This window comes from Petromyzon marinus, chromosome 65 (genome assembly GCF_048934315.1).
Source record: "Petromyzon marinus isolate PM22_M1 ecotype Great Lakes invasive population chromosome 65, UKy_Petmar_22M1.pri1.0, whole genome shotgun sequence".
In the NCBI taxonomy this organism is placed as follows: domain Eukaryota; kingdom Metazoa; phylum Chordata; class Hyperoartia; order Petromyzontiformes; family Petromyzontidae; genus Petromyzon; species Petromyzon marinus.
This window is the reverse complement of record NC_133731.1, coordinates 891,176-910,615: the sequence shown is the minus strand read 5'-3', so window position 1 is coordinate 910,615 and position 19,440 is coordinate 891,176. Positions and strand designations below refer to the sequence as shown.

Genomic DNA, 19,440 nt, shown 5'->3' with positions numbered 1-19,440 from the left:
CCACGTGAAGTGTCGAACGCCCGCTCGCAGGAGGTCACGGGGCAGACCCAGGTGCCACAGGTCGACTGACTGAGATGACTGGCTGATGCACTGCCTGTGCCTTCTACTGTGCCAACCTGCTGTGCTTTAGCCACCCGGCGCTCCGCTCGTTGTTCTGAGCGTCGCTCCTCCGCCCTCCATTGTTGCTGGAGGGCGACTGCCTCCAACTGCCCAGGAGCATCCTTCACGAGCCTCCACCACAGAGGCCGATCATGACACCGCTGGTACCAGTCATCGGCAAGTCCACTCAGCTCCACGTCCTCCTGTACCACATCACTCCATCTCTTCTCTAGCCCCTACCGCGCCCGTTTAGCCCCCTCGATCCGGCCGGACAAAAGCTGTTTCGGCATGCGGTGGCTGGGCATGCGGGCTACATGACCCAGCCAACGCAGCCTCGCCTGCCGGAGGAGCTCACCGATGGGACTTTGTCCAGATCTTTCAAGGATTTGTGAGCTCCTCACACAATCCAGCCTGGTTAAATGCACGTACACACACGTAAACACAAATACACACAAGTACACACACACGGGTACACACAGGTACACACAGGTACACATACACACACAGGTACACACACGTATACACACACACACACACAGACACACAGGTACACACACACACACAGGTACACACAGGTACACACACACACAGGTACACACACACGTACACACACACAAAGATCCCCCGTATAGCCTTAGCAGACTGTTGGGGCAAGTGCTGTTAGCGAGCACCTATGAAGGCCGGCACGGCACACGAGGGGGTTGGTGGCCAGCACCACGCCCGACCGCCTTTGTCTCCCCAGTGGCGATATTTACTACACACCGCACCAGGTACTCATTTGAGGCTGAGTCGACCTAGGGGAGGCCCGGGACCGGTTCAGATAATCGTCGCCGGCGTTGACCGCGAGCGGCAATCGAACCCGGGTTGCCGGGTTCGTAGCGCAGCGTAGCGCTGACCGCTGCACCACCGCTCACCACGTGCACACGCGCAACACACACAGCTCCACACACACACAGCTCCACACACACACAGCTCCACACACACACAGCTCCACACACACACAGCTCCACACACACACAGCTCCACACACACACAGCTCCACACACACACAGCTCCACACACACACAGCTCCACACACACATAGCTCCACACACACACAGCTCCACACACACACAGCTCCACACACACACAGCTCCAAACACACACAGCTCCACACACGCGCAACACACACAGCTCCACACACACACAGCTCCACACACACACAGCTCCACACACACACAGCTCCACACACACACAGCTCCACACACACACAGCTCCACACACAGCTCCACACACACACAGACAGACGCGCACAAGCGTACAGACACGCACCGAGCCAGTCGTTGAAGGCGGACACCTCGAGGGGCAGCCCGATGCGGGTGAAGTCACCGGTGTGCAGGAGGACATCCCCCGGTGGCACCCGGAGGCAATCGGTGAGCGAGTGCGTGTCCGACACGCACACGAAGCGCGTGTGGCCCTCCGGCCTCGGTGTCGCGTGCGGCGTCGGCGCCACCCTGGGGGCCAACGGAGGGCAGAGACGAGCGCACGGTAGGCGGGAGGAGCTTCCGCGCGGTCGGAGATCACAAACGATGCTAGAAACTATTTTTACACGCTTTTGATGAACTCACTCTGTCTGCTGTTGTTGTTGTTGCATCCTCAAATCTTGTAACACAATTTTAACCCGCTTCCCAATGTGGTATCGGCTGAAAACTTGGTATACTTATGTCATACTGATGACAATACTACATTCTATCATAAAAACATTAAAAAAATCTATATTTTTAAACATTATTTCGTATATGTTATGTTTCTGCTTGGGTCTAATTGTCCACGCTCAACTGACGTTGGCTGTAATTGGCCCACGGTCCCCTTACGTTGTGGCGAGCTTCGGGGCCCACTTCCTGGAGTCGTGGAGTTCTGACATTACTAGCACGGCACATTTCACGGAAGCGTGTTTTTAACAAAGTATTTTTAAATATTACTTATCTACTACCAGGTAAGAAGGGCCCCCCCCCAACAGAGCGACTACGCGGCTCCTTTTGCAGAAGCGGCCCCCCACGAATGACAACAGCTCAACGAGGTGGTCGCTTTTCGTCGCCGCCGCCGCCGCGTGCAAAGCAAGCAGCCGAACAACTTCTGGGAAGACATCACTGGACGGACAAGGACACGCTTGCTTGTTTGTTTTTACCAGGGTAAGGCCCCCCCCCCCCCCCCCCCACCGAGCTATACAGCTCTTTCTCAGAAGTAAACCGGCTCATCCCACACCTCCGATGGGCACGGTTGGCGACGTGCGGCGCGAAACAAGTTCACCGTACGTACGCGCGTGCGTGCGCCGTGTGGAAATGTACAGCGAGCGGCCACAATAACTCGTGAAGGCGTGGCGAAGCCGATTCTAAACCTGGCGGTGGAAAAACCCGGGAGGACCCGGAGTAAAATCCGCGCGACCACAGGGAGAGAGAGGCGCCGCAAACTCTCGGTCCGGACAGGCGACCGGACACGCGTTTGTTCGTATCCCTGAACGTTCGTAAGTCGAATGTTCCTAAGTAGAGGAGGCGTACGTAGAGGATCGGAGAGGTAAGAAGAAACGCAACTTAGAAAGGCACCCGAGCGGCCGACATGGCTTTGCAGGCGCTCAAGGAGAACGGAACGAGCGACGGAAGAGATCCAGACTTAGTCGATGAGTGAAGATGGCTAGAAACAGCAAGCGAAGCAGTTACACGACAGGAGCTCACAGCACGAGAGAGCTAAACGAATCACCCCAAGCGCGTAATACAATTATAGTAGAACCTCGGTGATCGAACGCACCAGAACTTGAACAAATCGGTGTTCTAACGATATCTCCGAACATTCCTTGCCCCGGAAACCGAGCGAAATACGGAGGTCGAACGGGCAATCGCGACTTGAAAGAACCTGTACACTCATAATAAAGGTTTTTGGGTTAGATCGCGTTTATTTATAAATGTGTCGTAACCCTTCACCACCCGACACGGCCAATCAGCAAAAAAGTGTCACGTTGACAAAAGACAATTAGTTCACTACTTTAGCCCACCGGTGTGTTGAAGAGTGAATCCACATTTACAGTTTGAGTACGACGTTTCGCTGGTAATTACATCCAGCATCATCGGGCAATTCGCCAGAATGGTAAATTGCCAGAACGCTGGTAATTACATCCAGCATTCTGGCGAATTGCCCGATGATGCTGGATGTAATTACCAGCCAAACGCCGTACTCAAACTGTAAATATTGTGGATTCACTCTTCAACACACCGGTGGGCTAAAGTAGTGAATTAATTGTCTTTTTCATATTCTTAGCTCTTTCGGTAAAGTCACGTTGAAGGGAAACAATAAAATAATAAAATATATATAAAACAATAAAAATTCTCACGACGTTTCGACCATAACACAAACGGTCGTCATCAGGTGTGTCGGTTTGCATAAATGTATTTATTTTAAAACGGCGGCATTTATTTATTTAAAAAAAAAAACACGTCAGCGCCACGCGCAGCGATTTGACAGTGTGTTTAGAAGTACTAGTCCATCTATGTTCTGAAAAGAGGAGGGGGGAGACAAAAAATTAATGTATGCCGTCTGAAAGCCACCGTAAGCGTGAACAATCAATTAAGAGCTGAAATGGTTTATCAAATCCTTCCAATGATTGCTAAGCCAGAATCCATCTTCTCGGTTGAAATTGTCTCTGTGCTTGTGTATGTGGATAGCCTCATGAACGAATCTCTCATGGTAGCCAGATGGCTTGCAGAGAACCTCTGTCTTGGAGAAGTCAATGTCATGTGAGCCTACTGAATTATAACAATGATCTGCCACGGCCGAGTTGTTGGTTGCTGATTGGCCGTGTCGGGTGGTGGAGGGTTACGACACATTTATAAATAACGCGATCTAACCCAAAAACCTTCATTATGAATAATATTGGTCGCGAAAGCCTACGTGTTAAACAGAACCTGTACACGGCTGAGACACGTATGGCCAGCAGCGTGCATGACGCTTGCCCAAGGGGACTCCCCTTCCAAACAATAACACCACCACCACCTACCACCACCACCACCTACAGTGAGGGAAAAAAAGTATTTGATCCCCTGCTGATTTTGTACGTTTGCCCACTGACAAATAAATGATCAGTCTATAATTTTAATGGCATGTTTATTTGAACAGTGAGAGACAGAATAACAACAACAAAATCCAGAAAATCGCATGTCAAGAATGTTATAAATTGATTTGCATTTTAATGAGGGAAATAATAACATGACTTAGTACTTGGTGGCAAAACCCTTGTTGGCAATCACAGAGGTCAGACGTTTCTTGTAGTTGGCCACCAGGTTTGCACACATCTCAGGCGGGATTTTGTCCCACTCCTCTTTGCAGATCTTCTCCAAGTCATTAAGCTTTCGAGGCTGACGTTTGGCAACTCGAACCTTCAGCTCCCTCCACAGATTTTCTTTGGGATTAAGGTCTGGAGACTGGCTAGGCCACTCCAGGACCTTAATGTGCTTCTTCTTGAGCCACTCCTTTGTTGCCTTGGCCGTGTGTTTTGAGTCATTGTCATGTTGGAATACCCATCCACGACCCATTTTCAATGCCCTGGCTGAGGGGAGGTTCTCACCCAAAATTTGACGGTACATGGCCCCGTCCATCGTCCCTTTGGTGCGGTGAAGTTGTCCTGTCCCCTTAGCAGAAAAACACCCCCAAAACATAATGTTTCCACCTCCATGTTTGACGGTGGGGATGGTGTTCTTGGGGTCATTGGCAGCATTCCACTTCCTTCAAACACGGCGAGTTGAGTTGATGCCAAAGAGCTCCATTTTGGTCTCATCTGACCACAACACTTTCACCCAGTTCTCCTCTGAATCATTCAGATGTTCATTGGCAAACTTCAGACGGGCATGTATATATGTGCTTGCTTGAGCAGGGGGACCTTGCGGGCGCTGCAGGATTTCAGTCCTTCACGGCGTAGTGTGTTACCAATTGTTTTCTTGGTGACTATGGTCCCAGCTGCCTTGAGATCATTGACAAGATCCTCCCGTGTAGTTCTGGGCTTATTACTCACCGTTCTCATGATCATTGCAACTCAACGAGGTGAGATCTTGCATGGAGCCCCAGGCTAAGGGAGTTTCACAGTTCTTTTGTGTTTCTTCCATTTGCGAATAATCGCACCAACTGTTGTCACCTTCTCGCCAAGCTGCTTGGCAATGGTCTTGTAGCCCATTCCAGCCTTGTGTAGGTCTACAATCTTGTCCCTGACATCCTTGGAGAGCTCTTTGGTCTTGGCCATGGTGGAGAGTTAGGAATCTGATTGATTGATTGCTTCTGTGGACAGGTGTCTTTGATACAGGTAACAAGCTGAGATTAGGAGCACTCCTTTTAAGAGTGTGCTCCTAGTCTCAGCTCGTTACCTGTATAAAAGACACCTGGGAGCCAGTAATCTTTCTGATTGAGAGGGGGTCAAATACTTATTTCCCTCATTACAATGCAAATCAATTTAAAACATTTTTGACATGCGTTTTTCCGGATTTTGTTGTTGTTATTCTGTCTCTCACTGTTCAAATAAACCTACCATTAAATGATAGACTGATCATTTCTTTGTCAGTGGGCAAACGTACACAATCAGCAGGGGATCAAATACTTTTTTCCCTCACTCTACCACCACCACCTACCACCACCACCACCACCTACCACCTCCTCCTCACCACCTTCCACTTAAGCCATCAACTCTCCTTACTACAGGCAAAGTGAAGTTCAATGCTCATTCATTTCATGTATTCCATATATTTATTTAATTTATTCCATTTATTTATTGTGTTTCTTGTTTTTTGTACGATTCTATGCACGTAATTACTGTAAACTTCGTGTAAAAATGCTTTATAATGAGAGATGTCTTGTGTCTGGAACCAATTGATGTCATTTACATTCATTCGTATGCGGGAAATTAAATTCGGTGTTCGAACAAATCAGTGTTCGAATGGCCTTCTGGAACGAATTAAGTTTCCATCTCCGGGGTATCAATGTAAAACGAAACCATCCCGTACGATGCGTCTCACGAGCTTAGCAGCGCGTGAGCAACGTTGCACGCCGGGGACGTTTCAGGTTTTTTGTGTGTTTATTTTCGAAGGTGCCACTCACTACGGGCGCACAAAAGTGGCTTGGCCACGAGTGAGCCGTGCGACACCTCGCTGCTCATCTCGTCAGCAAGGAGCCTTAAACCATCGTCACGCGCAAATCCTCCGGTCGTCATCCTTGCAGCAGCAGTAAGCGGCGGCGGCGGCGGCGGCAGCGGTGGCTTTAGGCTCAGCCATCGAACTAAGACGGTCACCGCCATCGCGCGCTTTCAGATGCTGTATATACTACATTATACACTACACCACTACACACTACACTATACACTACATTATACACTACACTATACACTACACTATACACTACATTATACACTACATTATACACTACACCACTACACACTACACTATACACTACACTATACACGACACTATACACTACACTATACACTACACTATACACTACACTATACACTATACACTACACTATACACTACACTATACACCACACTACTATACACTACATTATACACTACACTTTACACTACACTGCTATACACTACACTATACACTACACTATACACTACACTATACACTACACTACTATACACTACACTATACACTACACAATATACACTATACAATACACTATACACTACACTACACACTATACACGACACTATACACTACACTATACACTACACTATACACTGCACTATACACTGCACTATACACTACACTATACACTACACGATTATACACTACACCACTACACTATACACTACGCTATACACTACATGATTATACACTACACCACTACACTATACACTACACCACTACACTATACACTACACTATACACTACACACTTCACTATACACTACACCACTACACTATACACTACACGATTATACACTACACCACTACACTATACACTACACGATAATACACTACACTCCACTGTACGCTACACTACATTATACACTACACTAGTACACTATACATTACATTATATACTAAACTATACACTACACCACTATACACTACACGACTATACACTACACTACATTACACTACACTACATTACACTACACTATACACTACATGACACTATACACTACACAACTATACACTACACATTACACTACACTAAACACTACATGACACTATACACAACACAACACACTACACATTACATTACACTATTCACTACACATTACACTACACTATACACTACATTACATTCCACTATACACCACACCACCACGCCACTACGCACGACATTTGACCGCGCCAAACCGTACACGCGCAGGCAGGAGCGGCCCCTTGCTCCGTCCGCACCGTGATGCACCCGGTAAGCCGCGGACGGGTTCCAACTCAGCGCATCGACCGTGACGTCCTCGTCGTCCGGACCTCGCCCCTCGTCCGACCGCCACAGGGCGCCCGAGATGCCGCCCTGCAAGGCGGGAGAGGAGGGGGGCGACAGTTGTGGGGGAGCGAGGGCGAGGCGGTGAGACCCTGGGGCTCGTTGTCGTCCACGTTGCCGGCTGTCCAACTTGGCGGTTCAAGCGGAACCTCGAGCGCGGCGAGTCGAATGGTCTCCGCAAGGTCACCGATGACTCACGTGGAGAATCGGAGACATAGAGACTCACATAGAGACATACAGACTCACATAGAGACCGACAGACTCACGTAGAGACCTACAGACTCACGTAGAGACCTAAAGACTCACATAGAGACCTACAGACTCATATAGAGACCTACAGACTCACATAGATCCCTACAGACTGACATAGACACCTACAGACTCACGTAGAGACCTACAGACTTACGTAGAGACCTACAGACTTACGTAGAGACCTACAGACTCACAGAGACCTACAGACTCACGTAGAGACCTACAGACGCACATAGAGACCTACAGACTAACATAGAGACCTACAGACTCAAATAGAGACCTACAGACTCACATAGAGACCTACAGACTCACATAGAGACCTAGAGACTCACGTAGAGAACTAGAGACTCAAATAGAGACCTACAGACTCACGTAGAGACCTATAGACTCACGTAGAGACCTACAGACACACGTAGAGATCTACAGACTTACGTAGAGACCTACAGACTCACATAGAGACCTACAGACTCACATAGAGACCTATAGACTCACGTAGAGACCTACAGACTCACGTAGAGACCTACAGACTCACAGAGACCTACAGACTCACGTAGAGACCTACAGACTCACATAGAGACCCATAGACTCACATAGAGACCTATAGACTCACAGAGAGACCTAGAGACTCACGTAGAGACCTACAGACTCACGTAGAGACCTATAGACTCACGGAGAGACCTACAGACATATGTAGAGACCTATAGACTCACGTATAGACCTACAGACTCACGTAGAGACCTATAGACTCACAGAGACCTACAGACTCACAGAGACCCATAGACTCACATAGAGACCTACAGACTCACGTAGAGACCTATAGACTCACATCGAGACCTATAGACTCACATAGAGACCAATAGACTCACAAAGAGACCTATAGACTCACATGAGAACTATAGACTCACATAGAGACCTAAAGACTCACATAGAGACCTACAGCCTCACAGAGACCCACAGACTCACGTAGAGACCTATAGACTCACGTAGAGACCTATAGACTCACGTAGAGACCTACAGACTCACGTAGAGACCCATAGACTCACGTAGAGACCTAAAGACTCACATAGAGACCTACAGACTCATATAGAGACCTACAGACTCACGTAGAGACCTAAAGACTCACATAGAGACCTACAGACTCATATAGAGACCTACAGACTCACATAGAGACCTACAGACTCACGTAGAGACCTACAGACTCACATAGATCCCTACAGACTGACATAGACACCTACAGACTCACGTAGAGACCTACAGACTTACGTAAAGACCTACAGACTTACGTAGAGACCTACAGACTCACAGAGACCTACAGACTCACGTAGAGACCTACAGACGCACATAGAGACCTACAGACTAACATAAAGACCTACAGACTCAAATAGAGACCTACAGACTCACATAGAGACCTACAGACTCACATAGAGACCTAGAGACTCACGTAGAGAACTAGAGACTCAAATAGAGACCTACAGACTTACGTAGAGACCTACAGACACACGTAGAGACCTACAGACTCACAGAGACCCATAGACTCACATAGAGACCTACAGACTCAAATAGAGACCTACAGACTCACATAGAGACCTACAGACTCAAATAGAGACCTACAGACTCACATAGAGACCTACAGACTCACATAGAGACCTATAGACTCACGTAGAGACCTACAGACTCACGTAGAGACCTACAGACTCACAGAGACCTACAGACTCACGTAGAGACCTACAGACTCACATAGAGACCCATAGACTCACATAGAGACCTATAGACTCACAGAGAGACCTAGAGACTCACGTAGAGACCTACAGACTCACGTAGAGACCTATAGACTCACGGAGAGACCTACAGACATATGTAGAGACCTATAGACTCACGTATAGACCTACAGACTCACGTAGAGACCTATAGACTCACGTAGAGACCTATAGACTCACAGAGACCTACAGACTCACAGAGACCCATAGACTCACATAGAGACCTACAGACTCACGTAGAGACCTATAGACTCACATCGAGACCTATAGACTCACATAGAGACCAATAGACTCACAAAGAGACCTATAGACTCACATGAGAACTATAGACTCACATAGAGACCTAAAGACTCACATAGAGACCTACAGCCTCACAGAGACCCACAGACTCACGTAGAGACCTATAGACTCACGTAGAGACCTATAGACTCACGTAGAGACCTACAGACTCACGTAGAGACCCATAGACTCACGTAGAGACCTAAAGACTCACATAGAGACCTACAGACTCATATAGAGACCTACAGACTCACGTAGAGACCTAAAGACTCACATAGAGACCTACAGACTCATATAGAGACCTACAGACTCACATAGAGACCTACAGACTCACGTAGAGACCTACAGACTCACATAGATCCCTACAGACTGATATAGACACCTACAGACTCACGTAGAGACCTACAGACTTACGTAAAGACCTACAGACTTACGTAGAGACCTACAGACTCACAGAGACCTACAGACTCACGTAGAGACCTACAGACGCACATAGAGACCTACAGACTAACATAAAGACCTACAGACTCAAATAGAGACCTACAGACTCACATAGAGACCTACAGACTCACATAGAGACCTAGAGACTCACGTAGAGAACTAGAGACTCAAATAGAGACCTACAGACTTACGTAGAGACCTACAGACACACGTAGAGACCTACAGACTCACAGAGACCCATAGACTCACATAGAGACCTACAGACTCAAATAGAGACCTACAGACTCACATAGAGACCTACAGACTCAAATAGAGACCTACAGACTCACATAGAGACCTACAGACTCACATAGAGACCTAGAGACTCACGTAGAGAACTAGAGACTCAAATAGAGACCTACAGACTCACGTAGAGACCTATAGACTCACGTAGAGACCTACAGACACACGTAGAGACCTACAGACTTACGTAGAGACCTACAGACTCACCTAGAGACCTAAAGACTCACATAGAGACCTATAGACTCACGTAGAGATCTATAGACTCACGTAGAGACCTACAGACTCACGTAGAGACCTACAGACTCACAGAGACCTACAGACTCACGTAGAGACCTACAGACTCACATAGAGACCCATAGACTCACATAGAGACCTATAGACTCACAGAGAGACCTAGAGACTCACGTAGAGACCTACAGACTCACGTAGAGACCTATAGACTCACGGAGAGACCTACAGACATATGTAGAGACCTATAGACTCACGTATAGACCTACAGACTCACGTAGAGACCTATAGACTCACGTAGAGACCTATAGACTCACGTAGAGACCTATAGACTCACAGAGACCTACAGACTCACAGAGACCCATAGACTCACATAGAGACCTACAGACTCACGTAGAGACCTATAGACTCACATCGAGACCTATAGACTCACATAGAGACCAATAGACTCACAAAGAGACCTATAGACTCACATGAGAACTATAGACTCACATAGAGACCTAAAGACTCACATAGAGACCTACAGCCTCACAGAGACCCACAGACTCACGTAGAGACCTATAGACTCACGTAGAGACCTATAGACTCACGTAGAGACCTACAGACTCACGTAGAGACCCATAGACTCACATAGAGACCTACAGACTCACATAGAGACCAATAGACTCAGATAGAGACCTATAGACTCACATAGAGACCTATAGACTCACATAGAGACCTAAAGACTCACATAGAGACCTATAGACTCACATAGAGATCTACAGACTCACGTAGAGACCTACAGACTCACGTAGAGACCTACAGACTCACATAGAGACCTATAGACTCACGTAGAGACCTAGAGACTCACGTAGAGACCCATAGACTCACATAGAGACCTACAGACTCACATAGAGACCTACAGACTCACATAGAGACCTACAGACTCATAGAGACCTACAGACTCACATAGAGACCTACAGACTCACATAGAGACCTACAGACTCACATAGAGACCTACAGACTCACAGAGACCCATAGACTCACATAGGGACCTATAGACTCACATAGAGACCAACATACTCACGTAGAGACCTATAGACTCACATAGAGACCCACAGCCTCACATCGAGACCTATAGACTCACATAGAGACCTACAGACTCACATAGAGACCTATAGACTCACATAGAGACCCACAGACTCACATAGAGACCTATAGACTCACATAGAGACCTACAGACTCACATAGAGACCCACAGACTCACATAGAGACCTACAGACTCACATAGAGACCTATAGACTCACATAGAGACCCATAGACTCACATAGAGACCCACAGACTTACATAGAGACCTATAGACTCACATAGAGACCTATAGACTCACATAGAGACCTATAAACTCACAGAGACCTACAGACTCACATAGAGACCTACAGACTCACATAGAGACATACAGACTCACAGAGACCTACAGACTCACATAGAGACCTACAGACTGACAGAGACCTACAGACTCACATAGAGACCAATAGACTCACATAGAGACCTATATACTCACATAGAGACCTATAGACTCACAGAGACCTACAGACTCACATAGAGACCTACAGACTCACAGAGACCTATAGACTCACATAGAGAACTACAGACTCACGAAGAGACCTACAGACTCACATAGAGACCTAGAGACTCACAGAGACCTGTAGACTCACATAGAGACCTACAGACTCACATAGAGACCTATAGACTCACAGAGACCTACAGACTCACAGAGACCCACAGACTCACGTAGAGACCTATAGACTCACGTAGAGACCTATAGACTCACGTAGAGACCTACAGACTCACACAGAGACCTACATAGTCACATAGAGACCTATAGACTCACATATAGACCTATAGACTCACATATATACCCATAGACTCACATAGAGACCTACAGACTCACATAGAGACCTATAGACTCACATAGAGACCTATAGACTCACAGTTTAGTGGTGAGTGTACTAGTGGTGAATGTAGCGGTGAGTGTAGTAGTGGTAAATGTAGTGGTGAGTGTAGTAGTGATGAGTGTACAGTGGTCAGTGTAGTGGTGTGTACTAGTGGTGAGTGTGCAAGTGGTGAGTGTAGTGGTGAGTGTAGTGGTGAGTGTACTGGTGGTGAGTGTAGTGGTGGTGAGTGTAGTGGTGAGTGTAGTGGTGTGTGTACCAGTGGTGAGTGTACCAGTGGTGAGTGTACCAGTGGTGAGTGTACTAGTGGTGAGTGTAGTGGTGAGTGTAGTGGTGAGTGTGCTAGTGGTGAGTGTACTAGTGGTGAGTGTACTGGTGGTGAGTGTAGTGGTGAGTGTACTGGTGGTGAGTGTAATGGTGAGTGTACTAGTGGGGAGTGTACTAGTGATGAGTGTACTAGTGGTGAGTGTACTGGTGGTGAGTGTACTAGTGTTGAGTGTACGAGTGGTGAGTGTAGTGGTGAGTGTGCTAGTGGTGAGTGTAGTGGTGAGTGTAGTGGTGAGTGTAGTGGTGAGTGTACTAGCGGTGAGTGTAGTGATGAGTGTACTAGTGGTGAGTGTAGTGGTGAGTGTACTAGTGGTAAGTGTAGTAGTGGTGAGTGTAGTGGTGAGTGTAGTGATGAGTGTACTAGTGGTGAGTGTAGTGGTGAGTGTGCTAGTGGTGAGTGTACTAGTGGTGAGTGTACTAGTGGTGAGTGTAGTGGTGAGTGTGCTAGTGGTGGGTGTACTAGTGGTGAGTGTAGTGGCGAGTGTAGTAGTGGTGAGTGTACTAGTGGTGAGTGTAGTAGTGGTGAGTGTACTAGTGGTGAGTGTACTAGTGTTGAGTGTAGTGGTGAGTGTACTAGTGGTGAATGTACTAGTGGTGAGTGTAGTGGTGAGTGTACTAGTGTTGAGTATACTAGTGGTGAGTGTGCTAGTGATGAGTGTGCTAGTGGTGAGTGTAGTGGTGAGTGTGCTAGTGGTGAGTGTACTAGTGGTGAGTGTACTAGTGATGAGTGTTGTGGTGAGTGTACTATGGGTGAGTGTACTAGTGGTGAGTGTAGTGGTGAGTGTACTGGTGGCGAGTGTAATGGTGAGTGTACTAGTGGTGAGTGTTGTGGTGAGTGTTGTGGTTAGTGTACTAGGGGTGAGTGTACTAGTGGTGAGTGTAGTGGTGAGTGAAGTGGTGAGTGTACTGGTGGTGAGTGTAATGGTGAGTGTACTAGTGGTGAGTGTACTAGTGATGAGTGTAGTGGTGAGTGTACTAGTGGTGAGTGTAGTGGTGAGTGTACTAGTGGTGAGTGTAGTGGTGAGTGTACTAGTGGTGAGTGTAGTAGTGGTGAGTGTACTAGTGGTGAGTGTACTAGTGGTGAATGTAGTGGTGGGTGTACTAGTGGTGGGTGTAGTAGTGGTGAGTGTAGTAGTGGTGAGTGTAGTGGTGAGTGTACTCTTGGTGAGTGTACTAGTGGTGTGTGTAGTGGTGAGTGTACTAGTGGTGAGTGTAGTAGTGGTGAGTGTGCTAGTGGTGAGTGTACTCGTGGGGTGTGTAGTGGTGAGTGTACTAGTGGTGAGTGTACTAGTGGTGTGTGTAGTGGTGAGTGTACTAGTGGTGAGTGTACTAGTGGTGAGTGTACTAGTGGTGAGTGCAGTGGTGAGTGTAGTGGTGAGTGTAGTGGTGGGTGTGCTAGTGGTGACTGCACTAGTGGTGAGTGTACTAATGGTGAGTGTACTAGTGGTGAGTGTAGTGGTGAGTGTACGAGTGGTGAGTGTAGTGGTGAGTGTACTAGTGGTGAGTGTACTAGTGATGAGTGTAGTGGTGAGTGGAGTGATGAGTGTACTAGTGGTGAGTGTAGTGGTGAGTGTAGTAGTGGTGAGTGTACTAGTGGTGAGTGTACTAGTGGTTAGTGCAGTGGTGAGTGTAGTGGTGAGTGTAGTGGTGGGTGTGCTAGTGGTGACTGCACTAGTGGTGAGTGTACTAATGGTGAGTGTACGAGTGGTGAGTGTAGTGGTGAGTGTACTAGTGGTGAGTGTACTAGTGATGAGTGTAGTGGTGAGTGGAGTGATGAGTGTACTAGTGGTGAGTGTAGTGGTGAGTGTAGTAGTGGTGAGTGTACTAGTGGTGAGTGTACTAGTGGTGAGTGCAGTGGTGAGTGTAGTGGTGAGTGTAGTGGTGGGTGTGCTAGTGGTGACTGCACTAGTGGTGAGTGTACTAATGGTGAGTGTACGAGTGGTGAGTGTAGTGGTGAGTGTACTAGTGGTGAGTGTACTAGTGGTGAGTGTAGTGGTGAGTGTACTAGCGGTGAGTGTAGTGGTGAGTATTCTAGTGGTGTGTGTAGTGGTGAGTGTACTAGTGGTGAGTGTAGTGGTGAGTGCACTAATGGTGAGTGTAGTGGTGAGTGTACTAGTGGTGTGTGTAGTGGTGAGTGTACTAGTGGTGAGTGTACTAGTGGTGAGTGTAATGGTGAGTGTGCTAGTGGTGAGTGTAGTGGTGAGTATAGTGGTGAGTGTACTAGTGGTGAGTGTAGTGGTGAGTGTACTAGTGGTGAGTGTAGTTTTGAGTGTACTAGTGGTGAGTGTAGTGGTGAGTATAGTGGTGAGTGTACTAGTGGTGAGTGTGCTAGTGGTGAGTGTACTAGTGGTGAGTGTGCTAGTGGTGAGTGTAGTGGTGAGTGTAGTAGTGGTGAGTGTACTAGTGGTGAGTGTAGTGGTGAGTGTACTAGTGGTGAGTGTACTAGTGGTGAGTGTAGTGGTGAGTGTACTAGTGGTGAGTGTACTAGTGGTGAGTGTAGTGGTGAGTGTACTAGTGGTGAGTGTACTAGTGGTGAGTTTAGTGGTGAGTGTACTAGTGTTGAGTGTACTAGTGGTGTGTGTACTAGTGGTGAGTGTAGTGGTGAGTGTAGTAGTGGTGAGTGTAGTGGTGAGTGTAGTAGTGGTGAGTGTAGTAGTGAGTGTACTAGTGGTGAGTGTAGTAGTGGTGAGTGTACTAGTGGTGAGTGTGCTCGTGGTGAGTGTACTAGTGGTGAGTGTAGTGGTGAGTGCGCTAGTGGTGAGTGTAATGGTGAGTGTACTAGTGGTGAGTGTACTAGTGGTGAGTGTACTAGTGGTGAGTGTAATAATGAGTGTTCTAGTGGTGAGTGTACTAGTGGTGAGTGTACTAGTGGTGAGTGTTCTAGTGGTGAGTGTACTAGTGGTGAGTGTACTAGTGGTGAGTGTAGTGGTGAATGTACTAGTGGTGAGTGTACTAGTGGTGAGTGTACTAGTGGTGAGTGTGCTCGTGGTGAGTGTACTAGTGGTGAGTGTAGTGGTGAGTGCGCTAGTGGTGAGTGTAATGGTGAGTGTACTAGTGGTGAGTGTACTAGTGGCGAGTGTAATAATGAGTGTACTAGTGGTGAGTGTACTAGTGGTGAGTGTTCTAGTGGTGAGTGTACTAGTGGTGAGTGTAGTGGTGAGTGTACTAGTGGTGAGTGTACTAGTGATGAGTGTAGTGGTGAGTGGAGTGATGAGTGTACTAGTGGTGAGTGTAGTGGTGAGTGTAGTAGTGGTGAGTGTACGAGTGGTGAGTGTAGTGGTGAGTGTACTAGTGGTGAGTGTACTAGTGATGAGTGTAGTGGTGAGTGGAGTGATGAGTGTACTAGTGGTGAGTGTAGTGGTGAGTGTAGTAGTGGTGAGTGTACTAGTGGTGAGTGTAGTGGTGAGTGTACTAGTGGTGAGTGTACTAGTGGTGAGTGTAGTGGTGAGTGTACTAGCGGTGAGTGTAGTGGTGAGTGTTCTAGTGGTGTGTGTAGTGGTGAGTGTACTAGTGGTGAGTGTAGTGGTGAGTGCACTAATGGTGAGTGTAGTGGTGAGTGTACTAGTGGTGTGTGTAGTGGTGAGTGTACTAGTGGTGAGTGTACTAGTGGTGAGTGTGCTAGTGGTGAGTGTAGTGGTGAGTGTAGTGGTGAGTGTACTAGTGGTGAGTGTAGTTTTGAGTGTACTAGTGGTGAGTATAGTGGTGAGTGTACTAGTGGTGAGTGTGCTAGTGGTGAGTGTACTAGTGGTGAGTGTGCTAGTGGTGAGTGTAGTGGTGAGTGTAGTAGTGGTGAGTGTACTAGTGGTGAGTGTAGTGGTGAGTGTACTAGTGGTTAGTGTACTAGTGGTGAGTGTAGTGGTGAGTGTACTAGTGGTGAGTGTACTAGTGGTGAGTGTAGTGGTGAGTGTACTAGTGGTGAGTGTAGTGGTGAGTGTACTAGTGTTGAGTGTACTAGTGGTGTGTGTACTAGTGGTGAGTGTAGTGGTGAGTGTAGTAGTGGTGAGTGTAGTGGTGAGTGTAGTAGTGGTGAGTGTAGTAGTGGTGAGTGTAGTGGTGAGTGTACTAGTGGTGAGTGTAGTGGTGAATGTACTAGTGGTGAGTGTACTAGTGGTGAGTGTACTAGTGGTGAGTGTAGTGGTGAGTGCGCTAGTGGTGAGTGTAATGGTGAGTGTACTAGTGGTGAGTGTACTAGTGGTGAGTGTAATAGTGAGTGTTCTAGTGGTGAGTGTACTAGTGGTGAGTGTACTAGTGGTGAGTGTTCTAGTGGTGAGTGTACTAGTGGTGAGTGTACTAGTGAGTGAGTGTACTAGTGGTGAGTGTAGTGGTCAGTGTGCTAGTGGTGAGTGTAGTAGTGAGTGTACTAGTGGTGAGTGTACTAGTGGTGAGTGTGCTAGTGTTGAGTGTACTAGTGGTGAGTGTACTAGTGGTGAGTGTACTAGTGGTGGTGAGTGTTCTAGTGGTGAGTGTACTAGTGGTGAGTGTACTAGTGGTGAGTGTAGTGGTGGTGAGTGTTCTAGTGGTGAGTGTACTAGTGGTGAGTGTACTAGTGGTGAGTGTAGTGGTGAGTGTACTAGTGGTGAGTGTAGTGGTGAGTGTACTAGTGGTGAGTGTAGTGGTGAGTGTACTAGTGGTGAGTGTAGTGGTGAGTGTACTAGTGGTGAGTGTACTAGTGGTGAGTGTAGTGGTGAGTGTGCTAGTGGTGAGTGTACTAGTGGTGAGTGTGCTAGTGGTGAGTGTACTAGTGGTGAGTGTAGTGGTGAGTGTACTAGTGGTGAGTGTAGTGGTGAGTGTACTAGTGGTGAGTGTACTAGTGGTGAGTGTGCTAGTGGTGAGTGTGTTAGTGGTGAGTGTGCTAGTGGTGAGTGTACTAGTGGTGAGTGTACTAGTGGTGAGTGTAGTGGTGAGTGTGCTAGTGGTGAGTGTACTAGTGGTGAGTGTAGTGGTGAGTGCGCTAGTGGTGAGTGTAATGGTGAGTGTACTAGTGGTGAGTGTACTAGTGGTGAGTGTAATAGTGAGTGTTCTAGTGGTGAGTGTACTAGTGGTGAGTGTACTAGTGGTGAGTGTTCTAGTGGTGAGTGTACTAGTGGTGAGTGTACTAGTGAGTGAGTGTACTAGTGGTGAGTGTAGTGGTCAGTGTGCTAGTGGTGAGTGTAGTAGTGAGTGTACTAGTGGTGAGTGTACTAGTGGTGAGTGTGCTAGTGTTGAGTGTACTAGTGGTGAGTGTACTAGTGGTGAGTGTACTAGTGGTGGTGAGTGTTCTAGTGGTGAGTGTACTAGTGGTGAGTGTACTAGTGGTGAGTGTAGTGGTGGTGAGTGTTCTAGTGGTGAGTGTACTAGTGGTGAGTGTACTAGTGGTGAGTGTAGTGGTGAGTGTAGTGGTGAGTGTACTAGTGGTGAGTGTAGTGGTGAGTGTACTAGTGGTGAGTGTAGTGGTGAGTGTACTAGTGGTGAGTGTAGTGGTGAGTGTACTAGTGGTGAGTGTACTAGTGGTGAGTGTAGTGGTGAGTGTGCTAGTGGTGAGTGTACTAGTGGTGAGTGTGCTAGTGGTGAGTGTACTAGTGGTGAGTGTAGTGGTGAGTGTACTAGTGGTGAGTGTAGTGGTGAGTGTACTAGTGGTGAGTGTACTAGTGGTGAGTGTGCTAGTGGTGAGTGTGTTAGTGGTGAGTGTGCTAGTGGTGAGTGTACTAGTGGTGAGTGTACTAGTGGTGAGTGTAGTGGTGAGTGTGCTAGTGGTGAGTGTACTAGTGGTGAGTGTGTGACGAGACGTAGACCACTTTAATCGCAGCTCACCATCACAGCGGGGGTCTTGTTGATGTTGTTGATGCTGTTTTTGCTGTTGTTGTTGATGTTGTTGTTGATGCTGTTGATGTTGTTTAGGATGTTGCTGGTGACTTCCTCATTGTCGCCAGGAAACTGGCGATGTCGCCTTGCTGCTGCTGCTACCGGTGGTGATGTTTAAAGGAGTTCGACATCACTACCGGGGGCGGGGGGAGGGGCGGGCGGGGGGGGGCGGGGGGGGATGGGGCGGGGGCGGGGGGGGAGGGGCGGGGGGGGATGGGGCGGGGGCGGGGGGGAGGGGCGGGGAGGGAAGGGGCGGGGGGGGCGGGGGGTGAGAAGGAGCGGGGGGAAGGGGTGGGAGGGAAGGGCGGGGGGAGAAGGGCGGAGGAGGACGGGGGGAGGGAAGGGCGGGGGGGGAGGGTGGGGGGGAAGGGCGGGGTTGGGGGGGAGAAGGGTGGGGGTGAGAGAAGGGCGGGTGGGGGTGAGAAGGGTGGGGGGGGAGAAGGGTGGGGGTGGGGGGGAGAAGGGTGGGGGGAGAAGGGTGGGGGGGAGAAGGGTGGGGGGGGGTGAGAAGGGTGGTGGGGGGGGTGAGAAGGG

At 48.3% G+C, this 19,440-nt stretch overlaps 1 protein-coding gene across 2 annotated transcripts in view; it reads right to left on the bottom strand.

The window, feature by feature from the left end:
* Positions 1-19,050, bottom strand: part of LOC116956495 (metallophosphoesterase MPPED2-like) — a 38,905-nt gene extending 19,855 nt beyond the window's left edge. For both annotated transcript variants that reach the window (XM_032978165.2, XM_076054232.1), the window contains exons 1-3: positions 18,856-19,050; positions 7,447-7,598; positions 1,411-1,592 (exon numbers count right to left, since the gene is read on the bottom strand). In XM_032978165.2, coding sequence (XP_032834056.2) covers positions 1,411-1,592; positions 7,447-7,598; positions 18,856-18,858 — 337 coding nt within the window. In that variant the 5' untranslated portion in view covers positions 18,859-19,050. The remainder of the gene's footprint in view (positions 1-1,410; positions 1,593-7,446; positions 7,599-18,855) is intronic.
* Between the last annotated feature and the right edge of the window lie 390 nt (positions 19,051-19,440).